The following is a 25218-nucleotide window of genomic DNA, read 5'->3' as shown; positions in this document are numbered from 1 at the left end:
AATACATCTTCTAAAGAACTGGTCCTCTCTTGAGGGTATTAAAGCAATCAAAATTCAGGTTACCCAGGTTTTCCCACCTTTAATTAATATTTTAAGTAATTAAAAACTTTTAATTCCCATTTTTATAACTCATACAAATACCAAAAAAAATGGTTAATATGTAAAGAGTCACAATGCTATTCTACTTAAGCAATCATTACCCATTCATTCTCCAAAAAGTAATTAATGAATACCACACTTTGCTTTTCAAAGAGCTCAAGGTACTAAATATACATCATTGTATAAAATCCCACTGAGAAAGAGAGGCAGCAAGTATTTGTATTATTGCTAGGAAAACAAAATTCAGAAACTGAAGAAATTGTGAGAGGACCTAGACTGGAACCCTAGCTCCAAACCTAAAATACTTACAAACAATAGTATTCAATTACACTAATATAAATTGTATATAATATATATACATAAATATATAGGTGTTCTTAAATAAGGGGTTAAAAAAACTACCTCTGCCAAATGCTGTATTTGGAACATCAAGTGCATAAGGATCTTTTTCTAAAAGTTCATGTTTAAGCTCTGTTTCAGTTAATCTGCAAATAAAGAACAAATATCTCTAAGTTACTCATCCACAAGAAGCACCCACATTTCAAGAAAAATGCCAGTATCAAATATAAGCTATTCTTCACTTTATCAACATATGCATAAAAGAAACAGATCCGAATAAAAAAAGAAACAGATTCTTTACAATTATTTTGAACAAAATATTTTTTTATATCCTTCACTACTATTTTGCAGTAACAGGGTTGGGTTTTTCTGTCAAGTAATAGTGATGTTTTGCTGAGGTGTGAAATTGTTTTGCTTTTTCTTCAAAATCAGACTATAGAAGAGTACAAGCATCCCAAAACCCAAATTTCAGAAACAGAAGGACCCTCCAAGGTCAACCAGTTCAAAACTACTGCTTTTCAAATGTTAATGGGAAAAGTACAATAAAAAATGAACTATTTAAATTTTTTTTAAGTTTTTTTTAAAGACTACCATTTTTCAACTAAAGAAACTAAAGCTAGGAGTTTGAATGATTTATTCAAAATTAAATTGCCAGAATTCAAACACAAGAGCTCCTTGCTTTGAGTTATGAATGCTTTCCATTGTAATGTTACCCATAGGATTCCAACCATAACATAAAACTGGAATCCAATTAACTCATATTCTTTTACTCCTAAATTCTTTATCTTAGAACTAGGTGACATTTTAAAAGAATCTTATTTCTACTTCTTGACAATCATATCTGAAATAAAACATTTATTCCTTTGGTTTTAATCTGAGTATAAAAAGCAAGCAAAAAGACTAAAACTAATATTGGAAAATCTTAACAGTACATTCTGGCAAGAACTTATAACACTCTGGGAAGACTAGTACAATCCTCATAGAAAAACTCTTACTTTGACTGAACAGTGTACACTTTTATTCTCCTTTCCATGTTTACACTGTAAAGTAATGCTACCCAATACATTAAAACCAAAGGATACGAGAAGTAATAAACATTTATTCCATCCATTAATCCATTAAAAGATCTGATACTCTGAGCAATACTATCTCATAGACAGTTGTCCTTTCTCTATCTCGTGTAACCACCCTTTGCCTACCGTGTTTAAGTTTTGTTACACCTTTTTATAAAAGAATCTATGAGCAGTTTCCTTCTCTGTTAGTGACCTAAAACAAATGTTTCAAAAATCTAGTAACTCCTAATAAAACGAATAAATTTCACCACTAGGTATGCTGAATTCACTGCAAGTTTTCTTGTTTATCCTTATAAAGTATTAACTAATTAACAAAATAACAAGAATAAGGTTTTTAAAGTACTCTCACTAAGATACTTACTTCTGTCTGAGGTAAGAATTTTCTTTCCTTAAATCATTGAGGTTTCTTTCAGCGGTCCGAGCTGCCAACTTAAAGAAAACAATACATGTTAAGCATATGTTCATACAAACTTGACATGAAAAATACATTACATAAATATCTCAGTAATGCCATACAAATATACAAATATCACAATCACTTAAGTATCTATTTTAGTAAATTCAATGTTAAAAGTTTTAATTTCGGGAATAATTCTAAAAGGGAATAAGGTCCATGTAACCTGAAAGCATGAGGCTAAGTAAGGCTGGGGTTCAATCATGTACTTGCTGATAAACACTGTTATTTAATATAAGTCAAGGACTAACATTATCTGGTGTTACAAATATCCAAAAACATGACAAGAGGCATGCAGGAGGCTCCACGCTTAGGGTGATGGGAATGGAGAATCAGGATCACTACGCAGGGCAGCACTGGCCATGGAACAAGGTGAGCATCTCTGGAAAACCACTGTAATTGTGTGAAACCATAAAGGTCAAAAATAATTTCCCAGCATACTGGCACGGGCCATTTTGTTAAAATGGCTGAACATGATCACAGCACACGGCGTATCTATTAAGTACGCAGCACTGGACACATAATATTCTCACGGTCTTTTTACATCTGTTTAGTGATACTTTTACTTATTAAAGGTTAGAAAATCAGAATTTGTATTGTAAAAAACAAAGCTACACTTATGGTAAATAGAAGAACATGTACTATCCCCAAAAGTGTGGTCAAAGGTGAAACCTGAATGGATTACTGCGTGTTTCCCAGCTGCTGTGTGGGCTCTGCAGATGAGAGGCAGCGGTGTGAGGAACACCACACCTGCCAAACCAATCCGATCCTAGGTAAACGTATCTCCATACAAAGGCGGGTAAATTAATTCAGTCTATAACCATAATTTTTTATAAGTAAAAGAACATAATTATCAAAGTCTTCCCTTAAAATTGTGAAGTACATGTGAGAATTGACTTTAACGGGTCAAAGAATAAATTATGTAAATATTCACAGCAAACATACCTTAATCAAAGTTTAGCACCACTATCAAAAAGATTCCATGGGTAAATCTTTTTCTAATATATAACCATATAATCAATTTATACTAACAAAAAAGAGTACTATACCATAACAATTTTAGCAAATAAAATATTAATTTATTTAACTTTTAATAATGCAGAATCGATATTACTTCTAAATATTTTCTACACAGTGGAACATACCCTTAAGATTCCATTTTTTTAAAGATTTTATTTACTTATCTTTAGAGGGGAAGGAAGGAGAGAGGGAGAGAAATGTCAATGTATGGTTGCTTCTCATGCATCCCCTGCTGGGAACTGGCCTGCAACCCAGCCATGTGCCCTGACTGGGAATCGAACCTCCTTTGATTCGCAGGCCTGCTATCAATCCACTGAGCTACACCAGCCAAGGCAAGATACCATTTTTAAAAACACATACATGTGTCTTTATGTATAGATGTATTCAAAAAAGTATGGAATAAATGAAAGCAATACTGCTGATTACTTCTTTTTAATTTTCTATAGTCTTTGCTTTTGAGTATATATTTTTATAAAATCTGAAATATATCTTCATTTTGAGACAATTATTTTCTGAATATTTTAGCTTAAGTCAATGTAGTTATTTACTTAAGAAATTCAATGTAAAGTAACAGAAAGAGTACAAGATTTAGAATCTAAAAGGTCAAAATTTCAATCTCCAATTTGACTCTTAACTCTCCAATCAATGTGACATTATGCTGTTTCCTCGTGTGTAAAACTTGAATTATAATACCTAGTTACAGAGTTATTTTGTGGATTAACTGAGGAAACAGCATTCTATATGTATTTACATGTAAAATGTCCTAGGTACAGTGCCTAGAACATGAGAGTATTAATAAACATCAATTCCTATCTGTCTTAAAAAAAATTAGCATCTGAATATTTAGAAGGTGGTGAGGACTGGTGAAAACTAAAGTCCAGCTTAACTCAGTAACAAATCTTCACTTAAACTCTCAATACAGAGCATACAAAATCTTAGGGCTGGGAAGGACATAAACATGCAACAAAACTGATTTCCTACCCATTAAGCTAGAACCTCCACTCGAAGAAACATCCACTCCTAAGAAGTATCTCTCTGTAAGCTTCAGCATAACAGTGGTAACAGCAGTTAACATTCACTAAGGGCTTGCTTACTATGTGGCAGGCACATGGCTTACAGCCTTGCATGAATTATCTTATTTAATCATTGCAATAACTCTGAAATAAGTACTAATGATAGCTCTACCTGGCAGTAGGAGAGGGAACTGGGATGCCAACCGAGACAACATGAGTCCAAACCCTGTGTGCCCACCCACTGTGCAAACTGCCTCCCCTTGAAGACTCCTAGGGACAAGTCCTCCAAAGGCTGGCTCTTACAACAATTCTACATGTTAGAGGAATTGTTCTGATTATTAGTCAAAATCTCTATCTTCTGATTTCCTCACACAGTTCCTCTGGAAGACTGACACAACATTTCTCATGATGGTTTTTTCTTAATGTGTACCCTGTAATTCAACACTGAGAATCAGATACTAGAATTTTCAGATTTTTAGAACTAGAACAGGCTTTAGCTATCACTCAGTCTGATCCCATTGTTTTACAGATGAGTCAACAGGCCCAGAGAATGCTACGTAATTTGTCCACAGAATCAGTGGCAATCCAGTGTCCTAAAACAATGTTGCCATGAAGATCACAGCACCTCCCCCAGAGAGTAGAAACTCCTTGCAAAGAACCATGAGTTCAAAGAATAGAAGGAAAAATCAGATTTTGTGAATAACTGTGCCGTAACAAAGTATTTAGTTCATAAGGAACACAGTAAAAGAAAATGATTTTTTAAATGCTACCTTTATTTTCAGTACCTTTTATACTTCTCTTTTAAATTAGGAAAAAGAGCAATTGGATAAAAGAACCTAAGAGAACTGAACTTACCCAATTATCATGTGCTTTTTTTTCATGAGACATAACCTAAAAAAGAAAATCATTACGATATTATTCATAAATACTTTTCTTATGTAAAAAACATACACATCTACTACTATAATTCAGTACACAACTCGTAAACCCAAAATAACTGAAGCATCTCTGAAAGTAACATTTTTAAGGCAAATTTTAATATACATATGATCTACTCTATTATACTTTTAAACAAAACTGAATGTAAAGACAACTAAACTTTTTGTCTAGTAAATTTCTATTTTATGCAATATCAACTATCATATGAGTTGCTAATTAAGGAACACTAGCGGGACTGAATATAAGATCCCAGTGCTGACATACAAGGTACAGCAGAAGTAGGTTTACAGTTGTGAGTATGCAAAACACAGAGGTAAGCCCCAGCCAGTGTGGCTCGGTTGGTTGGGCATCATCCTGCAAACCTGAAATGTCACCAGTTTGATTTCTCTCGGGGGCACGTGCCTGGGTTGCAAGTTTCGTCCTGCCCCCCCCTCTGATCCCCGTTCGGGTGCATACAGAAGGTAGCCAATTGATGTTTCTCTATCGCATCAATGTTCTTCTCCATCCTCTTTTCCCTCCCTTCCCCTCTAAAAAAATTAAAAACAAAAATAAAATTTAAAACACAGTTAATGAAGCTGTTGTAATAATCATAATCTGCATGTCATTTTCCATACAAATAACTGCAAACCTACTTTTGCCCCACCCTGTAAGAAGACATGGCAACTTTAAGATCTTGTATCCCAGAACTTCTGGTTCCCTAGAAAAGCCCCAAAACCACATGCAAAACCTCAAGAAAGGTGTACAACTAGACAAGTAACTACATTCCTGCATCAAAACACATACCAATTCAAACAAATCAAAATTATTTCAAGTTATGAATACATACACACACATACCTGTCCTTGGTAAGAATGAATGGTTTTCTCCAGTTCTTCTTCAAGATCTTTGGCTCGTTTTCTACAGGGAAGAAATAATCATTCTACTATTAATTATACTAAGAAATGATAGAACACACTCTCTTTACTGAAAATATGAAAGCATCTAGAGTGCTTTGTTTCATGTAAAAAAAGTTAAGAACTCCATATATTAACACCTTTAAGAGCTTCTAACGTATAATTTTTCCTGATACTATTTTAAAATAAAGCTTTAAAAGTACTGCTACTTGGGTTTACCCAAACCAAAGGTCATGCAAAGACTTATATGGCACATTGGTTCATTTTTATTTGTAAATAGCATGATCTTTGAAGACTTACTCGGATGTCTGTAATCTTAAAAGAATTCGGGGAAATTAATGACCTGGGCAAAATAAAATGTTACTTGTTACCTTAGAAGACGAACAAGATAATTCCTTCTTTCCAATAAACTCAAGCTTATACTTCCTAATGTAAAATGAAGTATCACAACTATTTGGTATACTGCTGATAGACATATTGTCTTATTAACATTTCTTCTGAACTTTAACTGTGGCTCACTCTTCTTTTTGTGGCATAATTCTTGAATTCATTAATACTGTATACATTCTCCCCCATTTGTACCAGACAGAAAGGACTTCAAAAAATTACTGGCTATTCATAATTTTCTTGACATTAAAATAAAGTAGGATTGCCCACATTCAAATACAACTAATTTGAGAGATTTAAAATCTCAAATACTGCCCTTGCCCAGTGGCTCAGTTGGTTAGAGCATCGTACCATACACCAAAAAGGTTGCAGGTTGAATTCTCGGTCAGGGCACACACCCAGGTTTGGGTTCAATCCCAGGTCATGGCGCATATGGAAGGCAACCAATCGATGTCTCAATGTCTGTCTGTCTCTTTCTCTTTCTGTCTCTCTCTTTTCCTCTCTCTAAAATCAATAAACATCCTTAGTTAAGCATTAAAAAAAAACTTTAAAAAATAAAATAAAAGCTCATATACTGAAAGAAAAAACATTTTTCTTTTTTATAATTTCTGTATAGCGGCATAACAGCAAGACATTTAAATGAAAATAAGGAAACAAAACTACATTGTTTTATTTTTTATTGTTACTGCTATATTATTTTTTCAGGTATTGGGCTTTTGGATACTTTCCCCACCTCAAAAAAAAGGGGTAAAATATATTTAATACCTACCTATAGGTGTCCAGCTCTTCAGCTGCATGGTTGATCTTTTCATCTACTTTGGAAAGTTTTTCCTCTTTCTCTAACCGGCAGTTTTCTTCTACTGTTAATTTCCTTAAAACAAAAATGTTTTATTTCTTGACACTCTATGTCATAAAATAATCAATTATATCTGTTTAATTATATTACAACTGGTACATTCCATAAAGCAATGAGCATAATCCCACTAAAACATAACATACAAGAAAAACAAGGTACTTATGTAAATATTCTTAGCACAAAACTTATTACAAATTCAGATTATAAAGCATCTTGTCTAATAACAGTACTACTAATAAAAAGTTTCAAGAGTTTTCTACAAGAACTCATCATAAAAATAAGAGTATCATGGTAAACATTAATAAAAATTATTATGACTCTATTATTTATCAAGACTTCTTACATAAAGAAGTATTACATTTAATCAGCAACTGACAAATAGTTTCAGTAATTTTTAAGTTGGTTGTTAACTTGTAAAATAGTGATTAGTCTTCCTGGCCAGCTCACAGAAAAAAAGAACCCAAAGTAAGTGAAAGTAGTAGTAGTTCTGCTAACTACTTCTGGTTTTTTTAATAGTAATATCTAACTTATTATGCTATTAGTATGTGCCAGAAACTGTTCTTGGACCTTTACATGTATTATTTTATTTAACTACAACAACAACTATGTCTGGTTACTATTTTTAAAAAATGAAGCACAGAGAAACTAAATAACTGAACCAAGGCACAGAGCTAACAAGCCATGACTCCATTACACTACATTCTCGGGCTGGTTCACATAGTACCATCAATAACACTGGTCCCTCCAGAAATACTGAACATCACAGGAACACACATGTGGAGTCCTAACTATGGATGACTCTACTTCATGAACTGTGGGAATAAACATTATAAACAATGGAAGAAATTCCACAAGGAAACTATGAATGTTTTATACGCTACACACATTACCCATTGCTTACCAGGAAACAACCCTCCAGGTCAATTGTTTATAGTTGTTATAAGAGAAGTCACTGCCTTAGGAAAAGCGTAAAAGTGTTAACTGGTTTAAAGACGAAAGAAAAGTGTTTTTATAGACTGCAAATTAAAAATGGCCAGACATTCTTTGACACCCCTCTGTGGGCATTCAGTCAGGACGGTGGTGTAGGTAAACACAGCTTGCCTCCTCGTAAATCACACCGTATGCAGGTGAGGATTTTACTTTAACATTTTATTAGTGCCATCAACTTGGTATTGATTCTGAAGAACAACCAGCATCATAATTCATTGAATTTGAGTAGTGAATATTTTAATTTAAATGTAAGAATGGACTATAAAATATTTTGGAAATTCAAAGGCCCTGGCCTCTGTGGCTCAGTTGGTTGGAGCACCATCCCATAAACCAGAGCCATGGGCTCAATTCCCAGTCAGGGCACATGCCTCGCTTACAGGTTCAGTCCCTGGTGAGGATGCATCTGAGAGGCAACCAACCTATGCTTCTCTCTTGCATCAATGTTTCTCAATCTCTCTCTTCCCGCCCCTTCCCCTGTCTCTAAAATTAATAAGCATGTTCTCACGTGATGATAAAAAGCATTTCAAACTAATGAATGAATAAAATCACAATGTGAACAACACACTTACAGCGAGGACTTTATTCAGCTTCTCGTCCTTGCTCTGAGTATCACAGAAATTTTTCTTTGAAATTTTAAACATCACTCCTTAAAATTCTACAATATAATCAATCACATTTTTGCCCAAAAGACACACTCAAAAGTATTTCTTCTACCTGAAACAATCCCTTTTATGTTCAAAAGGCCCCAGGTACAAATGTGCTTAGCATGCTAAAGATCATCAAGAAGGCCAGTGTGGCTATAATATAGTGAGAGAAAAAGAAAATAAATAAGCTGAAATTAAAGAGGCAACCAGGGGCCAGAGCTTACAGATCACAATAAAGCTTTGGACTAAATTCTGAGTGTGAGATGAAGGCCCCTGGAGGTTCTAAGCAAGAGAGTATCAATACTCATTACTTGTTTTAGAATGGTCATGCTGCTGAAATCAGAGCAGAAATTAAGAATATGAAAGGAGATACCACCCATGATGCTGCTGCAGCAAACCAGATCCTAACCTACGATGGCTTGGATCAGAGCACTACAGGAGGTGGTAAGATTAATCAGAATCAGATTCTATCAAACAAACTGATAGAATTTGAAGAGAGTGTGAATATGGGATATAAAAAAGAGAAGTCAAGGATGTCTTGATCAGCTGCCATGAGCAACTCAGCAAATAACACTACCACGTACTGAGACAAGGAACATTTTGTCAGGAGAAATTTACACAGGAGAAAGGGATTAGTTTTACATATATCAGAGATGGAGTTAAAGAGTACAGTGCAATTATTATGATGTCCACCAAGATTCCCTGACCTAGATTGCAATATTAGGAAGTTTAATTGGCAATAATTTTCTGATTATCTATAAGAAGTTAAAAAAGATTTTTGTGAACTAGTTTGCAAGGTCCAAATCATTTATGACATTTTTATCCTTCAAGAAACAGTGTTTCAAGATCAAATAACTTTTTAAGAAAATAAAATGATGAACACCAGCTGACGTGGCTCAGGTAGCTGGGCATCGTCCAGCGAATCAAAAAGTTGCTGGTTTGATTACCAGTTGGGACACATGCCTGGGCTGAAGGTTACACCCCCTGGGGCACATACAAAGTGCAACCAATCAAGGTTTCTCTCTCACGTGGCTGTTTCTCATCCTCTCTTCTCCCTCCCTTCCCCTCTCTCTAAAATAGAATTTTTTTAAAAAATGAATTGATGAAATGTAACTCAATCATAAACTGGGAACTTTGGATAATCATATAAACTTTATATGCAACATTTTAAGCTATTTTACTTGCTATTCAGTAGCAGTATCAACATAAATTTTATTACCGATGAAGTATCATTTCATTTTCTTGATACAGTTCAGTCATGACTTTAAGTTTGTGCTGAAGCTTTTGATTCTCATTTTCAAGATGATCATTTTCTGGCTGCAAAGATGCTTGTTCAGTCTGGAGATTTTTAATACACTCTATAGAAAAATTTTAAAAGTCATCATTAAAGGAGTAAATATTTTATTTTATATTATTAACATTTCATAGAGATAGAAATTACTAAAAAAATTAATCATTGAACAATGGTATGGAGATTTCCTGAAGGAGTAGGGGATGCTGGGTGAAGGGGAGCAAAGGGGGAAAAATTGGGACAACTGTAATAGCTCAGTCAATCAAATATAACTAATAATAATAAATTATTCATAAACTAAATTTTTTCCAACAACAGAAAACCTGTAAGTTACTTTCAAATTTACACCTGTTAACATAAGCTTTAAGCCACTGCCAAGAACAGTCACTTTACAGACATTAACATTGGATATTACCTTTATTAAAACTGGATCATCCCTATTTTAAAAAATACAATAAACATTTAAATCTTCATTATATCTTTGTAATTCTATTGTAACTATTTTGTTTCAAATCCTCTGTATCTTAAAACAGCACTGTAAGTGATCAGCAAAGAGGGAAAGCAGTTTAGAAGAAAACTTTCAAGTTATGAATAGAAAAAAAATCAATTGTAGGAATTTCTTTCATGATCCATTTAAAAAGAAAGTTAGATTTGGAAGGAGGGTACAGGCATAGGCATAGTCTCCAAATATTAGTTTTAGAATATAATAGAGATTGTCCAAGTAATTGTATTAAAGGGATGGGGTAACTGGTGAGCAAACTCCTTGGTGTTTTGGCACTTACGGAATATTTAGTTCGTACGCTAAAATGCAGCTTCCTTGAAAGCAGACTCCACTCCCTATCTTTTCCTCCAATGACTATTCCATGGCTTTTAGTGTTATGTATTACATATAACAAAACTTTATTTTTCAGTTAATATTATTTTTCAAAATCTAAAAATAATCTAATTACTAATACTATGTGAATAAGGCTATCTTTTCTTTAATAATCTGTATCTTTGGCTGTTCAACCTTTACAAAAAATGCTTCCTTATAAATATAGTTCACTTATTGTAGAAATTTTTGAAAATACAGATAAATAAAAAGAAAAGAAATCTATCTATAATCCCATATTCAAAGTTAATCATTACTGACATTTGAGTATGTCCTTTCATCTTTTTTTTATACAAATGGTTATGGTGAAATCATTTTTTTCTTAAGATTTTATTTATTTTTAGAGAGAGGCAGAGGGAGGGAAAAGGAGGGAGATGAACACTGATTGCACGGCCCCAATTGTGGACGTAGCCCGCAAACCAGGCATGTGCCCTGACTGGGAATAGAACCAGTGATCTTTTGGTTTGCAAGCCAGGGCTGAATCCACTGAGCCATACCAGCCAGGGCTCAGGGATATTAGTCATATCAACTACATAAAATAAATAAATAAAAATGTTTCAATGAAAAAAAATCTTTTCTACAGATCTAATATCATTTCTGCATGTGCTAAGATATTGTACAATTACATTAAAAAAGAAAACTATATCGTAAACACATCGGTAAAATATATCACTACTGAAGGTCGATTTTGCAATTAACGAAGATTTTGAAAATTTAGCAATTTTAATTGGCTACTCTTTAATATCACAAAACATCTCACACATAAAATACTGAAACAAGTATGGTCTTAACATGTTTTTTTAAATAATTTCATTATTTTAATTTCATATAAATATGGAGAAAACTGACAAGTTGTTACCAACAAGAAAAAACTCAGGGCTGATTTTTCACAAATAAGAAACAAAAGTTAAAAAAGTATCAAACTGGATCATCCCATAGTTGATTCAATTCATGGTTCCATTCATAAGGAGATGTATTTATTTAGAACAACTTTATTTTTACCTGATGATATGTTTACTGGTTTTAGAAAAAGGGAAAGGAAGAGAGAGAAACATTGATGTGAAAGAGAAACACTGATCTGTTGCATCCCTGACTCACCCCAACCAGGGACCGAATCCGAAACCTAGCTAGGTATGTACCTTGACAGGGAATCGAACCCCTCACCCTTTGGTTTATGGGAATGATGCTCCAACCACATGAACCACCCAGCCAGGGCTAGAAAAACTTTAAAAGTATGTCGATTACCTACCCGTAAGCTCTTCCTTTGTTTTATCTACTTCAGTTAATTGAGTATATATTTGGTTTCTTTCTCCTTCTAGGGTTTTTAAAGAAGCTTTTAACTTCAGAGAATGAGAGAAGGAAAAAAGCAACATTAATCAGTTACATGAAAAAATTTCTATATACTATCTCAACTTCTGAGGCTCTGTTATCAATTTGATGAAATTATTGCCTAGAATGTACAAATTAACAACATAGCTTTCATTTTAGAAAGTTAGCAAAGTCATCAACAGTTGTAAATTTCAGAACAGGGATGGAGAAGATCAGTGATGGATGCTTAAATTTGTGCTGCAGTTACTTTCACTGTTTACTTCCAACATGTAAGTTTTGGTTAATCTTCAAATTACATTACCATGCTTTCTCACAGATTAGTGAAGATTAGGATACCACTACTAAGATGGAAATGAGAAGGAATAAACCAGAAGAAAATGAACCTAGTATTACTTCTCAAAATAGACTATCAGGCAATAGAGATAGGGAAATACTGAGACCAGAGGAAGAAAAATGCTCAAAGAGAATTATGAAGAAAATCAAGATTTTTAATATGTTCCTTACCCAAAAGAAACAGGTACCTTTTAAAATTTTTGTTATAATAAATTCTAAAAATCAACAATATGATTTCTGAAATTATAAAAAATCAATTGAAGATAATTTTGATTGCTACTAAAAATTCTGATCACTTATGTAATAACTATAAAATGGACTTTTAAAATAGTTACTAAAGTTATATGGGTTTAATCCACATTCTATTTTTTTATATTTATGCAGTAATACAAACCTTAGCAGCATGAATCAACTTCTTCAAAGCTCCTTTCGGTTGATTATCTATTGTAAAAACAAAAATATAACAATAAGTTAAGAAAGAAACTGCAATGCCACAGAGACATCCAAATAATTTTATTAATTCACTCAACTAGAGCCTTATAATCCCTCTTCTTGCTACAATAATGAATTTGATATAAGGCTAAATGGCCCTGAACCTGCTCCCAGAAAGTTAAACATTAAAAGCACTGGTAGAACCAGAACATCAATTAACAAGGTTCTTCACCATTAATTCCAAGAGGAGAATTACAACAAGGATTTAGTATTCACCTAAATACAGTCCCACAGCCTTGGTGATTCTTGGATTCCTTCACCATACAAAATATGAGTGAAATTACACTCCAAATTAAGATAACATTTAAACGAGTATGAGTTTTCTCATTGGAAAAAGAATTATTTCTTATAAAATGAAGCAGAAGTGAAAAAGTACAAACAGAACTGTATGCATTTACTTTGGAAATGTAATTATCCTCCAATGCATTAATGCTACCATCAAAGAAATGGGTTTTTTTTAAATCATACATTCTCCTTAAAAAATATGTTATTATGCAGGAGTAAAGAGACAGAAAAGAGGACACAAAAGTCAGGAGAACTCTCATTAGTGGGACTAGGTGAAAGATATACAAGATCTCTTTGCACTCTTTTGCAACTTCCTATGAATCTATAATTATACCAAATTCCAAAAAAAACAATTTAAGTCAAAAGAATTAGCTGAGAATACAGTGGGTAGCTGTAGTAAACCTAACTTTTTCCTGTGCTTACAGACTGCAGACAAAACTAGCAATAACAATTTGGGTTGGCCCAGAAAAAAGTACTATAACCACCTGAAATCCAAATAACGCACAAAAACATATCCTGAGGTATTCATTTATATAACACTCATTTTTCAAACTACTCACCCAACATTTGATTAGCTTACAGTATAGGAGAAAACAGGCACTGGAATGATTACAAAACCATGTGAAAACTGCTGTCATGACAATACACAATCCAGTATGTAAAAAGAACAGAGAGGAAGGAGGCTGTAGGTCTGTCGGAGGAGTTGGGGAAAGATTTAATGAAAAGGCAGTATCCTAGCAGGTTAAATTGAATATAAGGGAAGGTGAGAAAGGGACAGAGTATTAGAGAAAGATGGACAAGATAAACCAAAGCACATGGTGCACAGGGGGAACCACAAGGAAATAGGAGAGGTAGTCATCATTTCTAGAAAGAAGATATGTCATTTAATACCTAAGAGGGCATCATTTTCTGAATCACTCTTCGCTTCCAATTCCGAGTTATCCCCCATTAAGTCTTCTCCAAGAACAGCAGCCCAATTTTGCATCTTTAGCAAGCGTTCAGTCAGAGACTTGACATTTAGCAAAGGGAGGGGAAAAAAAGAAAGTGTGATGCTTCATGCTAATGGTTTACAATTTCTGAATGTATACTTAAGAGTTTAAAAATCAATGCACATAAATAACAGCACGTAAGCTTTTCATTCTCTGCCTGGTATTACATATATAAATACTGTATTTTGCCATATATACTGCACGCACCCACATTTTTGACCCAAACTTTCAGGAAAAAATTCTTCCATTTAAAAAATTTTTAAAGCTTTTATTTATTTTTAGAGAGGGGAAGGGAAGAAGAGAGGGACAGAAACATCAATGTGTGGTTGCCTCTCATGGACCCCCTACTGGGGACCTGACCTGCAACCCAGGCATGTGCCCTGACTGGAAATTGAACCGGCAACCCTTTGGCTCAGAGGCTCAGGGCAATAATTGTTTTAATTTTTTAATTCAATTATTTATTTATTTATATTTAGAAACACCACCACCTATCATATTCCAGGGTATTATTTTGCATACAGATAACATTATTGCTTTCTAGAGTTACACTTTTAATGCATAAGCATAAATAAAAGAATTAAAAACATTTACATAGATACAGAATTAGTACTGCCCATGTATAATGTGCATTGTTATTTTTCACTCAAAAATTTGGGCAAAAATGTACACATTTTACATGGCAAACTACAGTCTATACAGGGTCTGGCACAAATAACACCCCTTTTTTATTACAAAATCTGAAGCATGTAATTCTGGAACATAACAATATCACACTCAAGCATACCATGTGATATTTCAGGTGAAATGTTCAAATTAAAACTATAAATTATCACACCCCTATTATCACACTACCAACCCCACTCAGGCAGGCGTTGCTTCTGCTGGACCCGGTATTTTGTCATCCTTGCTGCCAAAAAGGAGCCTTTGGCAGCGAGATTGATAATCCTGGTACAAATTGGAATGTACGCCAAAAAAGGTACATTCTCAAAGTGGCCAAATGATGAAAAAAAACTGCTAAAGCAAAAATTTTCAAATTTCAGAATTACTGTCAAATTCTAGTTGACTCAGTTACTGAAACCTGCAGGGCTGTTTACCTGGATCTGCTTTTCTTTCTCACATAGAACTTGTTTGGCGTATTCTTCGGAGTCTTCAAATGTTCCTTTCTGTTTATTAAGTTCCCTCACTTGTTCTTTCCATTCTTCAGCTTCTTTTAAAAGCTAAAATTCAAACACCAAAGAGGAGAAAACTGGTATTATCTTATCATGCTTTTTTATGTATTTTAAATTTATCCTACCCAAAAGAGACACAGAAGGAGATGCTCGTGTGCTACGTAGGAAAACCCTTTCCTTGCCCCGAGCACGGGTCAGTCGTCGCATGCACAGAAGACTTATAGATACAGTCTGAAGAATCCCTATAGAGTACAAACCTGTTTCTGGCTTTCCTGAAGTTGGGAATTTTCACTCAAAGCATCTTTTATAGCTATCTTAAGTCGTTCTTCATTCATTTGAAATATTTTGAAGGTTGTTTTGGCCTAAGTAAAATACAACACACCAAGTTTGTAACAATTAGATGAACACAATAGTTCTGTTTTACACATCTTCCCTAAAACATGGAATTTAAGTCAAAAACATGCCAATATTAATAGAAGAGGCAGCATAGCATCGTAGTAGAAGAAAAGGCTGGCCTAGAATCAGGATCTAGCCATGGCTCAGACACCAACTTGCTGGTGTGACCTTGGATCTTGATTTAACCTCTTGCACCCTTCTATGTACTAGGTAGCAAATTTAGTTAACTTTTTTTTTATCTGTTTCTCTCTTACCAGGAATTAAACTCCAAGAAAGCTTTTCTGTCTATTTTGTTTATCAATGTTAACTGCCAATCACCTTCAACAGTGACCGGTACCCAGCAATAGCCCAATAAATACTCATCTGATAAAAAAAAAATGAACTTTTCTGGAATACATTGTATAAATACACACACACATATTTAAATTATAATATTACATCTTATTCTTGAATCAAAATAGTAAAAGTAAAATGATTCTCAAAAGCAATAAACCTGTTAAGACTATGACAACTTACTTCAGCTACTTGTGATTTGAGTGATTTTGATTCATCTTCTAAGGACTGCATCCTTTTTGAAATATCCACCATCTGAAAAGACAGCATCAATTAATATTTACTAAACTCCTCTAGTTTCCAAGATGCCATATACATTAGAAATATTGCTAACCTAATGAGTTTTCCTCAACAAGCTAAGGGCTCAAATTAACAAACCTACTCAGCCATTTGCTCAAAGGGATTTTACATGAAGTTACAAAATAGTATTTTATCTCATCTTTAATATTTCATGATATTTACATTATATAGGCTCTATGAAAGTCCACTAACATCATATTGTACTAAATAATCTCACACACATCAAGGTATTCCTTGAGAGAGATTTTAAAATAGGATGACAAATAAGGTTACAATGTTCTTAACCTACCTCAAGTTATAAAATAAAATCCACTATGTGATTATTTAAATTAAATTATTTGGGTGGGCTACTTCCAGAGTGCACATAGAAAACTTCTATAAAAACATGCAAGGCCCTGGTTGGTGAGGCTCAGTGGCTTGAGTGCCAGCCTGCAGATGCAAGGATCACAGGTTCAATTCCTGGTCAAGGCACAGGCCTGCCTGGGTTGCGGTCCAAGTCTCAGTTGGGGATGTGTGAGAGGCAACCACCAGTGTTTCTCTCCCTCTCTTTCCCTGCTCTAAAAATGAGTAAGTAAATTTTTTTAAAAAATGTACAAGAAACTCAATGTGATAATGGTAACCTCTAGCAAATGAAAAAGAGTTAGCGGATTCAAACCTTTAACTCTTGCCCTGGCTGGTGTAGCTCAGTGGATTGAGTGTGGGCCTGTGAACCAAAGGGTCACCAGTTCGACTCCCAGTCAGAGCACATGCCTGGGTTGCAGGCCAGGTCCCCAGTACCAGGAGCTCAAGAGGCAACCACATTTGATGTTTCTATCCCTTTCTCCTTCTCTTCCCCTCTGGCTAAAAATGAATAAATAAAATCTTAAAAAAATTTTTAACTCTCCACTTTACAGCCTTCTGTATTCCTTAAACTTTTTACTGTGTATGCAACACTTTAAACCAGTGATTTTCTACTGGTGTGATGTAAGAATTCTTACAACATGCAATATCTGACTATTTATTCAGGGGCATTAACCTCTTTTTCCTTACATTGTCATATATAAAAATTACAACAGCCAATACAACAATAGCTGTCTGGTGTGAATGAATCAAAATTATACATATTTCGCTGCTTTAAATGATACCATATTTTTTAAAAATGTAATAACTTTCTTTTACGTACAATCTTCTCAAACACAGAAGCCTTACCAATTCATCTTGTTCAGAATGTTTAGATTTTTCTTCCTTTAACTCTTTTTCTAGAAAGAGTATTTCATCCTCAAATTCAGATTTGGAACTATTCAGCTCTTCACAGATTGCCTAAAAGAGGAAGCCAACTTTATAAGACACGCCTAGGAAATGTGGGTTAGGGTAAATCAGTTAAGTAGAATAAAACATATACTGTAAGTTAAGTAAGTTAGTTTACATATTTGTTCATTTTATAACATTGAAATCATTGCAATTCTACCAGGGGTCAGCAAACTTTTTCTATATAGAACCAGAATATACGTATTTCAGGCTCGCAGGCCATGGCGGCTCTTTTGTCGACTCCACTACACGTGTGCAGTGAGAAAGCAAAGACAGTATGTTAATGAACGAGCATGGCTCTGTTCCAATCAAGTTTCACTTGCAAAAACAGGCGGAAAGCCCAGAGTCTAGTTTGCCAACCTCTGATCTAAAGCAATATAAAAGCAAAAATGAGGGAAAAATCCAATTTAGTAAAATTAAAGACATAATAAAATAAAAAATAAATTCAAAAATGAATCAAAATTATTTCATAATAATCTACACTAAATCAAGACACATTTTTTGTGACCTTTTTAAATATAAAATGATTAGTTATTAGATTATTCCAATTGGATACTGAATACTATAATAAACATACCTCTGATATTTGTGATCCTTCAACAAACTTGTAAAAAAAATAAACCAAAAATTTAAAGAAATTAATGTAGGATGAAATAAAAATACAAGATATACTATAATATAGTGGTTAAAAAACTTATTTATATATATTTCCCCAACTCTGACCATTTCATATGTGAATTCTCTTACTTGAATCAAGATTATTATATCGGTTTTTATTTTATTTACAGGTTCAACCATCAAAGTCTTTAAGTCGAATATTAATTTATATTTAATTTGTACTTACCAATCTTGAAAATAAACTTTTTAAAAATTACTAACACTAAAGGAAAACCTTTGAAATTTTCATTTTAAAGTAAAAATTTAGTTGATTTTACTGTTAATTTAAGTAAATTCAGTATCATGAGAATAAACTGGTGTTTTACTTTATCCACAACTTCAGCAAGCTTGAGTAAAATACCTTAACACTTCATTTTTTGCTCTTCTTTTCTAGCATACAAAATGTCTTAAAATTTTTTTAATTGAACTAATAAATTACTACTAGAAAAACAGTTTTAAGAGAAGGTCAACAAATAAAATATAACAATCTCAACAGTTCTTAAGGATTTTAATAGGTAACAAATGAAGAAGAAAAAGGTTGAGAATTCATTTAGAATTCAATTTCTAACTTACTTTAGACTCTAGTATGAAATTCCGAACCATTCCACATAGACTTTCTGATGATTAAAGACACTGGTGATTGAGAACTACTGAGATGGACTGACTGAATACACGTACACCACAGGCAGAACATCTATTGTTCTCTCCTTTAATATTAGTAAGCATTTTATAACACTTCCATCTCAAAACAGTAGTAAGGCACTCCCATTACCTAGGGTAATGTGTCTGTCGGGGTTTAGCCAAGTGACAAACTATGATACCTTCCTTCCTTCCTATTAACCAAATCGTACCTGGCTCCTTAGGGCCAGTTATGCATGTCTCCTCTAAAGTCTACGTTCAGTGACGTCGTGTTGGTATGTTGAAACTGGTCATGGTCACAGCATTTACACAACAGAACTCAGCAAATGTTACAAATAACAGCCCCTGTTTCTCAGATAGCCCGTTGTTAAAAAAGTATTGGGCTGGCCAAAAAGTCCATTTAGTTTTTTTTGTAAAATAAAAGATAAATTTTCCATTTTCACCAATAACTTTATTGATTTGGATATTTTGAGTATGTCCACTACCTCCTGCTATTGGCTTCTACTGGACAGAGGCCAGTGGTGCTGCTAAACATTTTCCAATGCATAAGACAGCCCCACAGCAAAATGGCCAAAATGTCAACAGTATCAAGAAACTTGCAAACCATTTTTTGACATGTTCAATCAGTCACAGCACCTTCTCCATACACTGCACAAATCTTTTTTTGCATTTCAGTTGTGTTTTTACCTTTCCTGAAATAATAAAGCATAATATGCCAAAATGTTACATATTTTCTTCCATCTTCAATATTAAAGTGGCTGCACAAAAATTCACCAATTTTGCTAAGGTTTTTTAAAATGCATGCCGATATGACAGCTGTCACAATATAATCTAACAAAAATGTTTCAAATGAGGTTACAGACAACTAAGCACTACTAGAGCCATCGTACAGAAAAAACAAACAAACTTTTCAGCCAACCCAATATTTACCAGCACACCACTGCTTATATTCATCTCTGGTCTAATTCTAGTCAGTAAATTCTGGGGATGAAGCAAAGGCAAGTACTGCTACAATTTACATACTTGCCATTCCTATATTGATGAAAATCAATCCTAAATTTTTCTTTCTGGAGCAAAGTAAAAAGAATATATATATATATATATATATATCACCCAGGACACTTCCCAGGAATAAAGAATAAAAATATATAGTGCCCTAGATTCCAATAAACTAATGTACAAGTGCAGTATATTTAAAATATTGTCCACTACTTACTAATGTTCTATTTCCTATATTTAACTTTTTATTTAAGTTTTACATCCAGAGATGCTCTTTTACATTTCCTGTGACATAGTTTTGAGAAGATATATTACTTTTTAAAGTTTATACTATCTAGTAAGAATATTCCCCCAGCTTTCATAATTATACTATTTATTTTTACCTCCAAATTTTGACCTTTTGTTGACTCCTTCTCAAAGCTGGAATCCTTTAATGACTCTAAGCCTTGATACTGAAAGAAAGCAACACTGTAAGTAAAAACTCTACCACTTTTATTCCAAACTGTATCTGGATAGGTGTCTAAGAAGCAGATAGAATCTGCTTCTACAGGTATGTTGAATTTATCTGGATTTACTTAAGTCCTTCAGGTCTGACCACTACAACCAACCAAGCCAGGGGAGCCAACGCATCACAGCCAACGAGCTTGGGCAGCAAATGGCAGAAATGCACAGCTGAGCCTGACAGAGCCGTCCAAAGTCCACCTACCCACTAAAGAGGAATTTACACCAAGTAGCCACAGACATCTTCACTTCTCATTCAAACTGAACAACAAATAAAGCAAGCAGGGGGTATAAAATATTTTAAAAATAGAAAGAACAACTAAGAAGAATGTAAAATTAAGACAATGAAACATACAATGCTACAGGATTTAGTAAAATGCACTGAGACTTGAAAGCTTTTTTAAAGAGTGAATAAATGGAAGACCAGGTTGTTTTGGATCAACCTTCTCCCTAAGAACAAGAAAAAGAGCTGGACAAAAATACCAAAAGACAGGATATGTCTGAAGGCATCAGAGAGTTAACAAAAGTAAGAATGTTGCCCTGACTGGTGTGGCTCAGTGGACTGAGCACCCGCCTGCAAAACAAAAAGTCACCTGTTTGATTCCCAGCCAGGGCACATGCCTGGGTTGCAGGCCAGGTCCCCAGTTGAGGGGATGGGAAAGGCAACCAATTGATGTTTCTCTCCCACATTAATGTTTCTCTCTCTCTTTTTCTCCTTCTCTTCCCCTCTCTCTAAAATAAATAAATAAAATCTTTTTTTTAAAAAAAGAATGTGTGACAGAAACAAAATACTCAGAAAGGCAAGTCCAGCATTTGACAGTGCTGCCCCAGCCCCACCACTCACAAAAATTAAGAACAAGAGGCTAAGAAACTGAGCAGAGATTTTAGTAGAAAATGGGAGCTGAGAAGATCAAATTTGGAGTTCAGGAGCTGATGAGTGGGAAAAGCCATGACGCTCAGATTTTAGAAAGGGATGCTGGGGCAGGCCGAATAATGACCTCTCCAAATTCCACCCTCAGGCCAATTTTCCAGATGTGATTACCTTAAGAATTTTGAGCTGGAGTGAATATATGGGATTATACTGGTGGGCCCAATATAATACCAAAGGGTTTTATAAAAGGAAGACAAGAGGATCAAAGTTAGGAGATAAGATGGTGTGAGGACAGAAGCAGAAAATGAAGTGGTGCAACTTTGAGCCAAGAAATGTGGGCAGCCTGCAGAAGGTGGAAGAGTCAAGAAACAGCTTCTCTCCTGGAATGCCCACACGGAAACAGCCTTGCTGACACCTTAATTTTAGTCCTAGAAGACTGATTTTAGATTTCTCTAGACTTCTCTAGAACTACAGCTGAATAAATCTGTGTGGCCTTATGCCACTAAATTTGTGGTAATTTTTGTAGCAGCAGGAAGAAACTAATATCAACCCACACAGGCTACCTTATAAACAAGTCAAAACCAGAAAGTTTCCTTTGAACTCAGGCCAAGTTTCCAAACATCTCAATCTGTGATTAGAGTAACCTAAGATTTCAAATGCCCCTAGTCCGCCTGACTATGAGAAGAGATGCAATAGTAAATCCTCACTGGAGAAAGATAGTATTACCCTCTTCAAAATTATCTGTATAATATTTGTTATACTATCACTGATATAACAACCCAGTATTCGAGAAGGTAAGATCTGACTGAGAACCAAGGGGAAAGTGAGCAAGAGAAACAGACTCCCAGAGGACAAATAATGGAACTTTTAGTCAGACACTGGCTATAATTGGAAAGACACACTGAACAAGTGTTGGGAAGGATGTGGAGAAGATGAACTCTCACAAACTGTTGGTGGGAATATTATCTGACATAGTCACTGTGGAAAATAATTTGCTTTCAAAAGTTAAATATAGATATAGCAATTCCACTTCTAGGTATTATATAGACCCCAAAGAAGTGAAAATATATATTCACACAAAAACTTGTAAACTAATGTCCATAGTAGTATCAATTTGTAATAGCCAAAAAGGAGAATAACTCAAATGTCCATCAACTGACAAATGTGATACAAAATATTTGGCAAAAAAAAATTAAATATTGATACATACTATAACAGAGGTCAACCTTCAAAACATTATGTAAGTGGAAAAAAAGCAAGGCACAACGGACCACATATTATGATTCCATTTACATGAAATGTCCAGAATAGGCAAATCTATATATAACATAAATGAGCCCTGTAAACATTTTGCTAAGTTTTTTTAAAGCCAATCAAAAAGGACATGTTAGATTATTCCATTTATGTGAAATGGAATCCAGAATAGACAAATTTATAGAAATGAAGAGTAGACTGTCTTGGACTTGGGAATGGGAGAGCCTGGGTGAAGGGTGGTAGCTAAGGGGTACAGCGTTTCTTTGGGGAGTAATAAAAACGTTTGAAATTTTTTGTGGTAATGGATTCACCACTCTGCATATACTAAAAGCCATTTATCTGCACATTAAATGGGTGAATTGTATAATATGTGAATAATGTCCCAACAAAGCTATTAAAAAACATTTATAATAGTTTTTAAAATCATCAGATACCAGGGAATAAATTTAAGAAAAGAGAATAAAGTTAAGGATATGCAAACAGAAGGAACAGAACTTTGAACAGCTCTAAGCATCAACAGCTCTGGACTTCTGGTCAGGACAGAGATGTAAGGAAACACAACTCACCTCCTTGCACAAGCACAGCAAAAATTACAAGTAAGCTACAAAACAAGTATCACACAGGATCGTCAGAAAATCAAGCCGTAAAGAAGTCTGATAACCCAAACACATTTATTTAGACAAGTAGGAGGGACAGATATGAAGAGACACAGAGATGCAGAATAGGCGGTCCCACACCCACATGTGGTAGATAAAAATCAAGAGGGATATCTCAGGAGCAAAGGATCCCAGCCCCACACCAGACCACACAGCCCAGAGCCCTGGCAGTTCCAGTGCCAGGAAGATAAGAACACGCACTCCCAACTTCTAGCTGTAAAAACCAGTGAGGGTTGGGGTGGCGGAAGAAACTGCTAGACTTTCAGGTGTCTCCTTTTAAAGGCCCATAAAGGACTTAAGACTTATGCAGACTCACTCCCTCTGGGTCCCAGCACTGGGGCAGCAGCTGGAAGAGCACCAGTGGCATATGGGGAGAAACTTACGGGTGTGACGTCAGGGCGAGTGCCAGAAGACAGCTTCCAACTGGACAAAATTCCAGAGGGAAGGCAGTGGCCACCGTCCCTCTTCTGAGCACCCCACCCGCCCACACAGAGCCAGAGCAGAAGCATCATATATGAGGTTCCATCAACCTGGTTCAAACAGGTTGCCCTTCCCTGGTGGTTACCTAAGGCTATTCCTGAGTTATGTTCTTTAAAAAAAAAAAAGGATGGGTCAGAAATAGAACACTAAAGCTGTCAATGCTGCTCTATGAACAGGGATGTGGAAGTATCAAGGAGAAATTAGCTGGGTGAAAGATCTTTGAAGCAAACTAAGGACTGGGAGATCTGACATAGCATCTAACATATAATCTGTATGAATTCCCACACTATTACTGGAGCAAAACCGTATGTACAAATACACTCAAAATGAAAAGAGGTTTCAGTGACTGATGGGATATTTTCATCTCTCATCAACTGCACTGAGGAATTAGTTCTTATATAGAATGAATCGAGTTCACATTATTTTCTGTGCATCATTAGCCAGGTAACAGAAATTGTCATTTTTCAGAATCACAGTCTTGCACTAATAAGTGTGAAGTATGAACACAATGAGTTATAGGATAAGGGATTAACATCAGTTATTTGAGAAAAAAGTTCACTTAAAATTGAACATAGTAGGGCTGGGGGCAAGTACACTACCGTCACTGGAGCGGACAACTATCTCACTGGATGAAACAGGGACAGCTTCCTAGAGGAGCTGAAAATTTTGGAATGGTCAGAACAATAGAAGTGAAGCTTGGTGAGCCCCAAACTAGGGAATACAATCAGGTCCAAAGATACCTTTCATCTAATGTCAACACTCTATTAAAACCAGCAACAGTGTAATTTCAAACTAAATTTCCAGACCCACTGGCCTTTACTCAATCCTCATGCTTCATGGTTTCTTTGCAATAATTAACTGATGTGTCTTCTCAAAAGTATTCACTGGTCTTAGTAATACTGTGCCATTCTAGCTTTCTTTCTGTTTTTTAAAAAATGTTCCTTCTGTAACCTTCCTTGTCACTTTCCCCCATCTTTTCTGTATTCATTCTCGTGTAAGACTATTAATTTTTTAGGCTACAGTTATATAGTTTCTTGTCATAGATTCAGAAAGTAGACAGGTAATCCATCAATATAATCTAACATCCCAAGTAGCCAATGGAAGAGCCCACTGGAAGACGTTTTTCCAGGTTTATTCTATCATCACATCTCAGTGTCTTGAGTACTTTTTGCTTCTCAGTGTGATGGCTGCTGAACTAAATTATCAAATCCATAACAAGCCCTAGCATCTCTGATTTGTGAGTATTTGAATGGGTTTGGTGAATGAAAATATATAAAGGAAACTTACTTCCAGTCAAGATGGAGTCATAGTTAGAGTTGCTTTGCCTCCTCACATAACCATAAAAAGAAATACAACCAAATCTCAAAACAAATAACACC

General features: G+C 34.8%; 1 protein-coding gene across 1 annotated transcript in view; it reads right to left on the bottom strand.

Annotated features, from left to right (window-relative positions):
* Positions 1 to 25218, bottom strand: part of MIA2 (MIA SH3 domain ER export factor 2) — a 120243-nt gene that overhangs the window by 34252 nt on the left and 60773 nt on the right. Inside the window, 15 exon segments of the mRNA XM_053672511.1 lie at positions 502 to 584; positions 1873 to 1940; positions 4854 to 4889; positions 5774 to 5834; positions 6987 to 7088; positions 9927 to 10065; positions 12119 to 12209; positions 12926 to 12972; positions 14200 to 14317; positions 15392 to 15514; positions 15724 to 15828; positions 16379 to 16450; positions 17684 to 17794; positions 18360 to 18386; positions 20461 to 20529. Of these exon segments, the coding sequence (XP_053528486.1) occupies positions 502 to 584; positions 1873 to 1940; positions 4854 to 4889; positions 5774 to 5834; positions 6987 to 7088; positions 9927 to 10065; positions 12119 to 12209; positions 12926 to 12972; positions 14200 to 14317; positions 15392 to 15514; positions 15724 to 15828; positions 16379 to 16450; positions 17684 to 17794; positions 18360 to 18386; positions 20461 to 20529 (1252 nt within the window).

Source organism: Artibeus jamaicensis, unplaced genomic scaffold, assembly GCF_021234435.1.
Source record: "Artibeus jamaicensis isolate MK-2021 breed Jamaican fruit bat unplaced genomic scaffold, CSHL_Jam_final contig_760, whole genome shotgun sequence".
NCBI lineage: Eukaryota > Metazoa > Chordata > Mammalia > Chiroptera > Phyllostomidae > Artibeus > Artibeus jamaicensis.
This window is presented reverse-complemented; position numbering and strand designations above follow the sequence as displayed.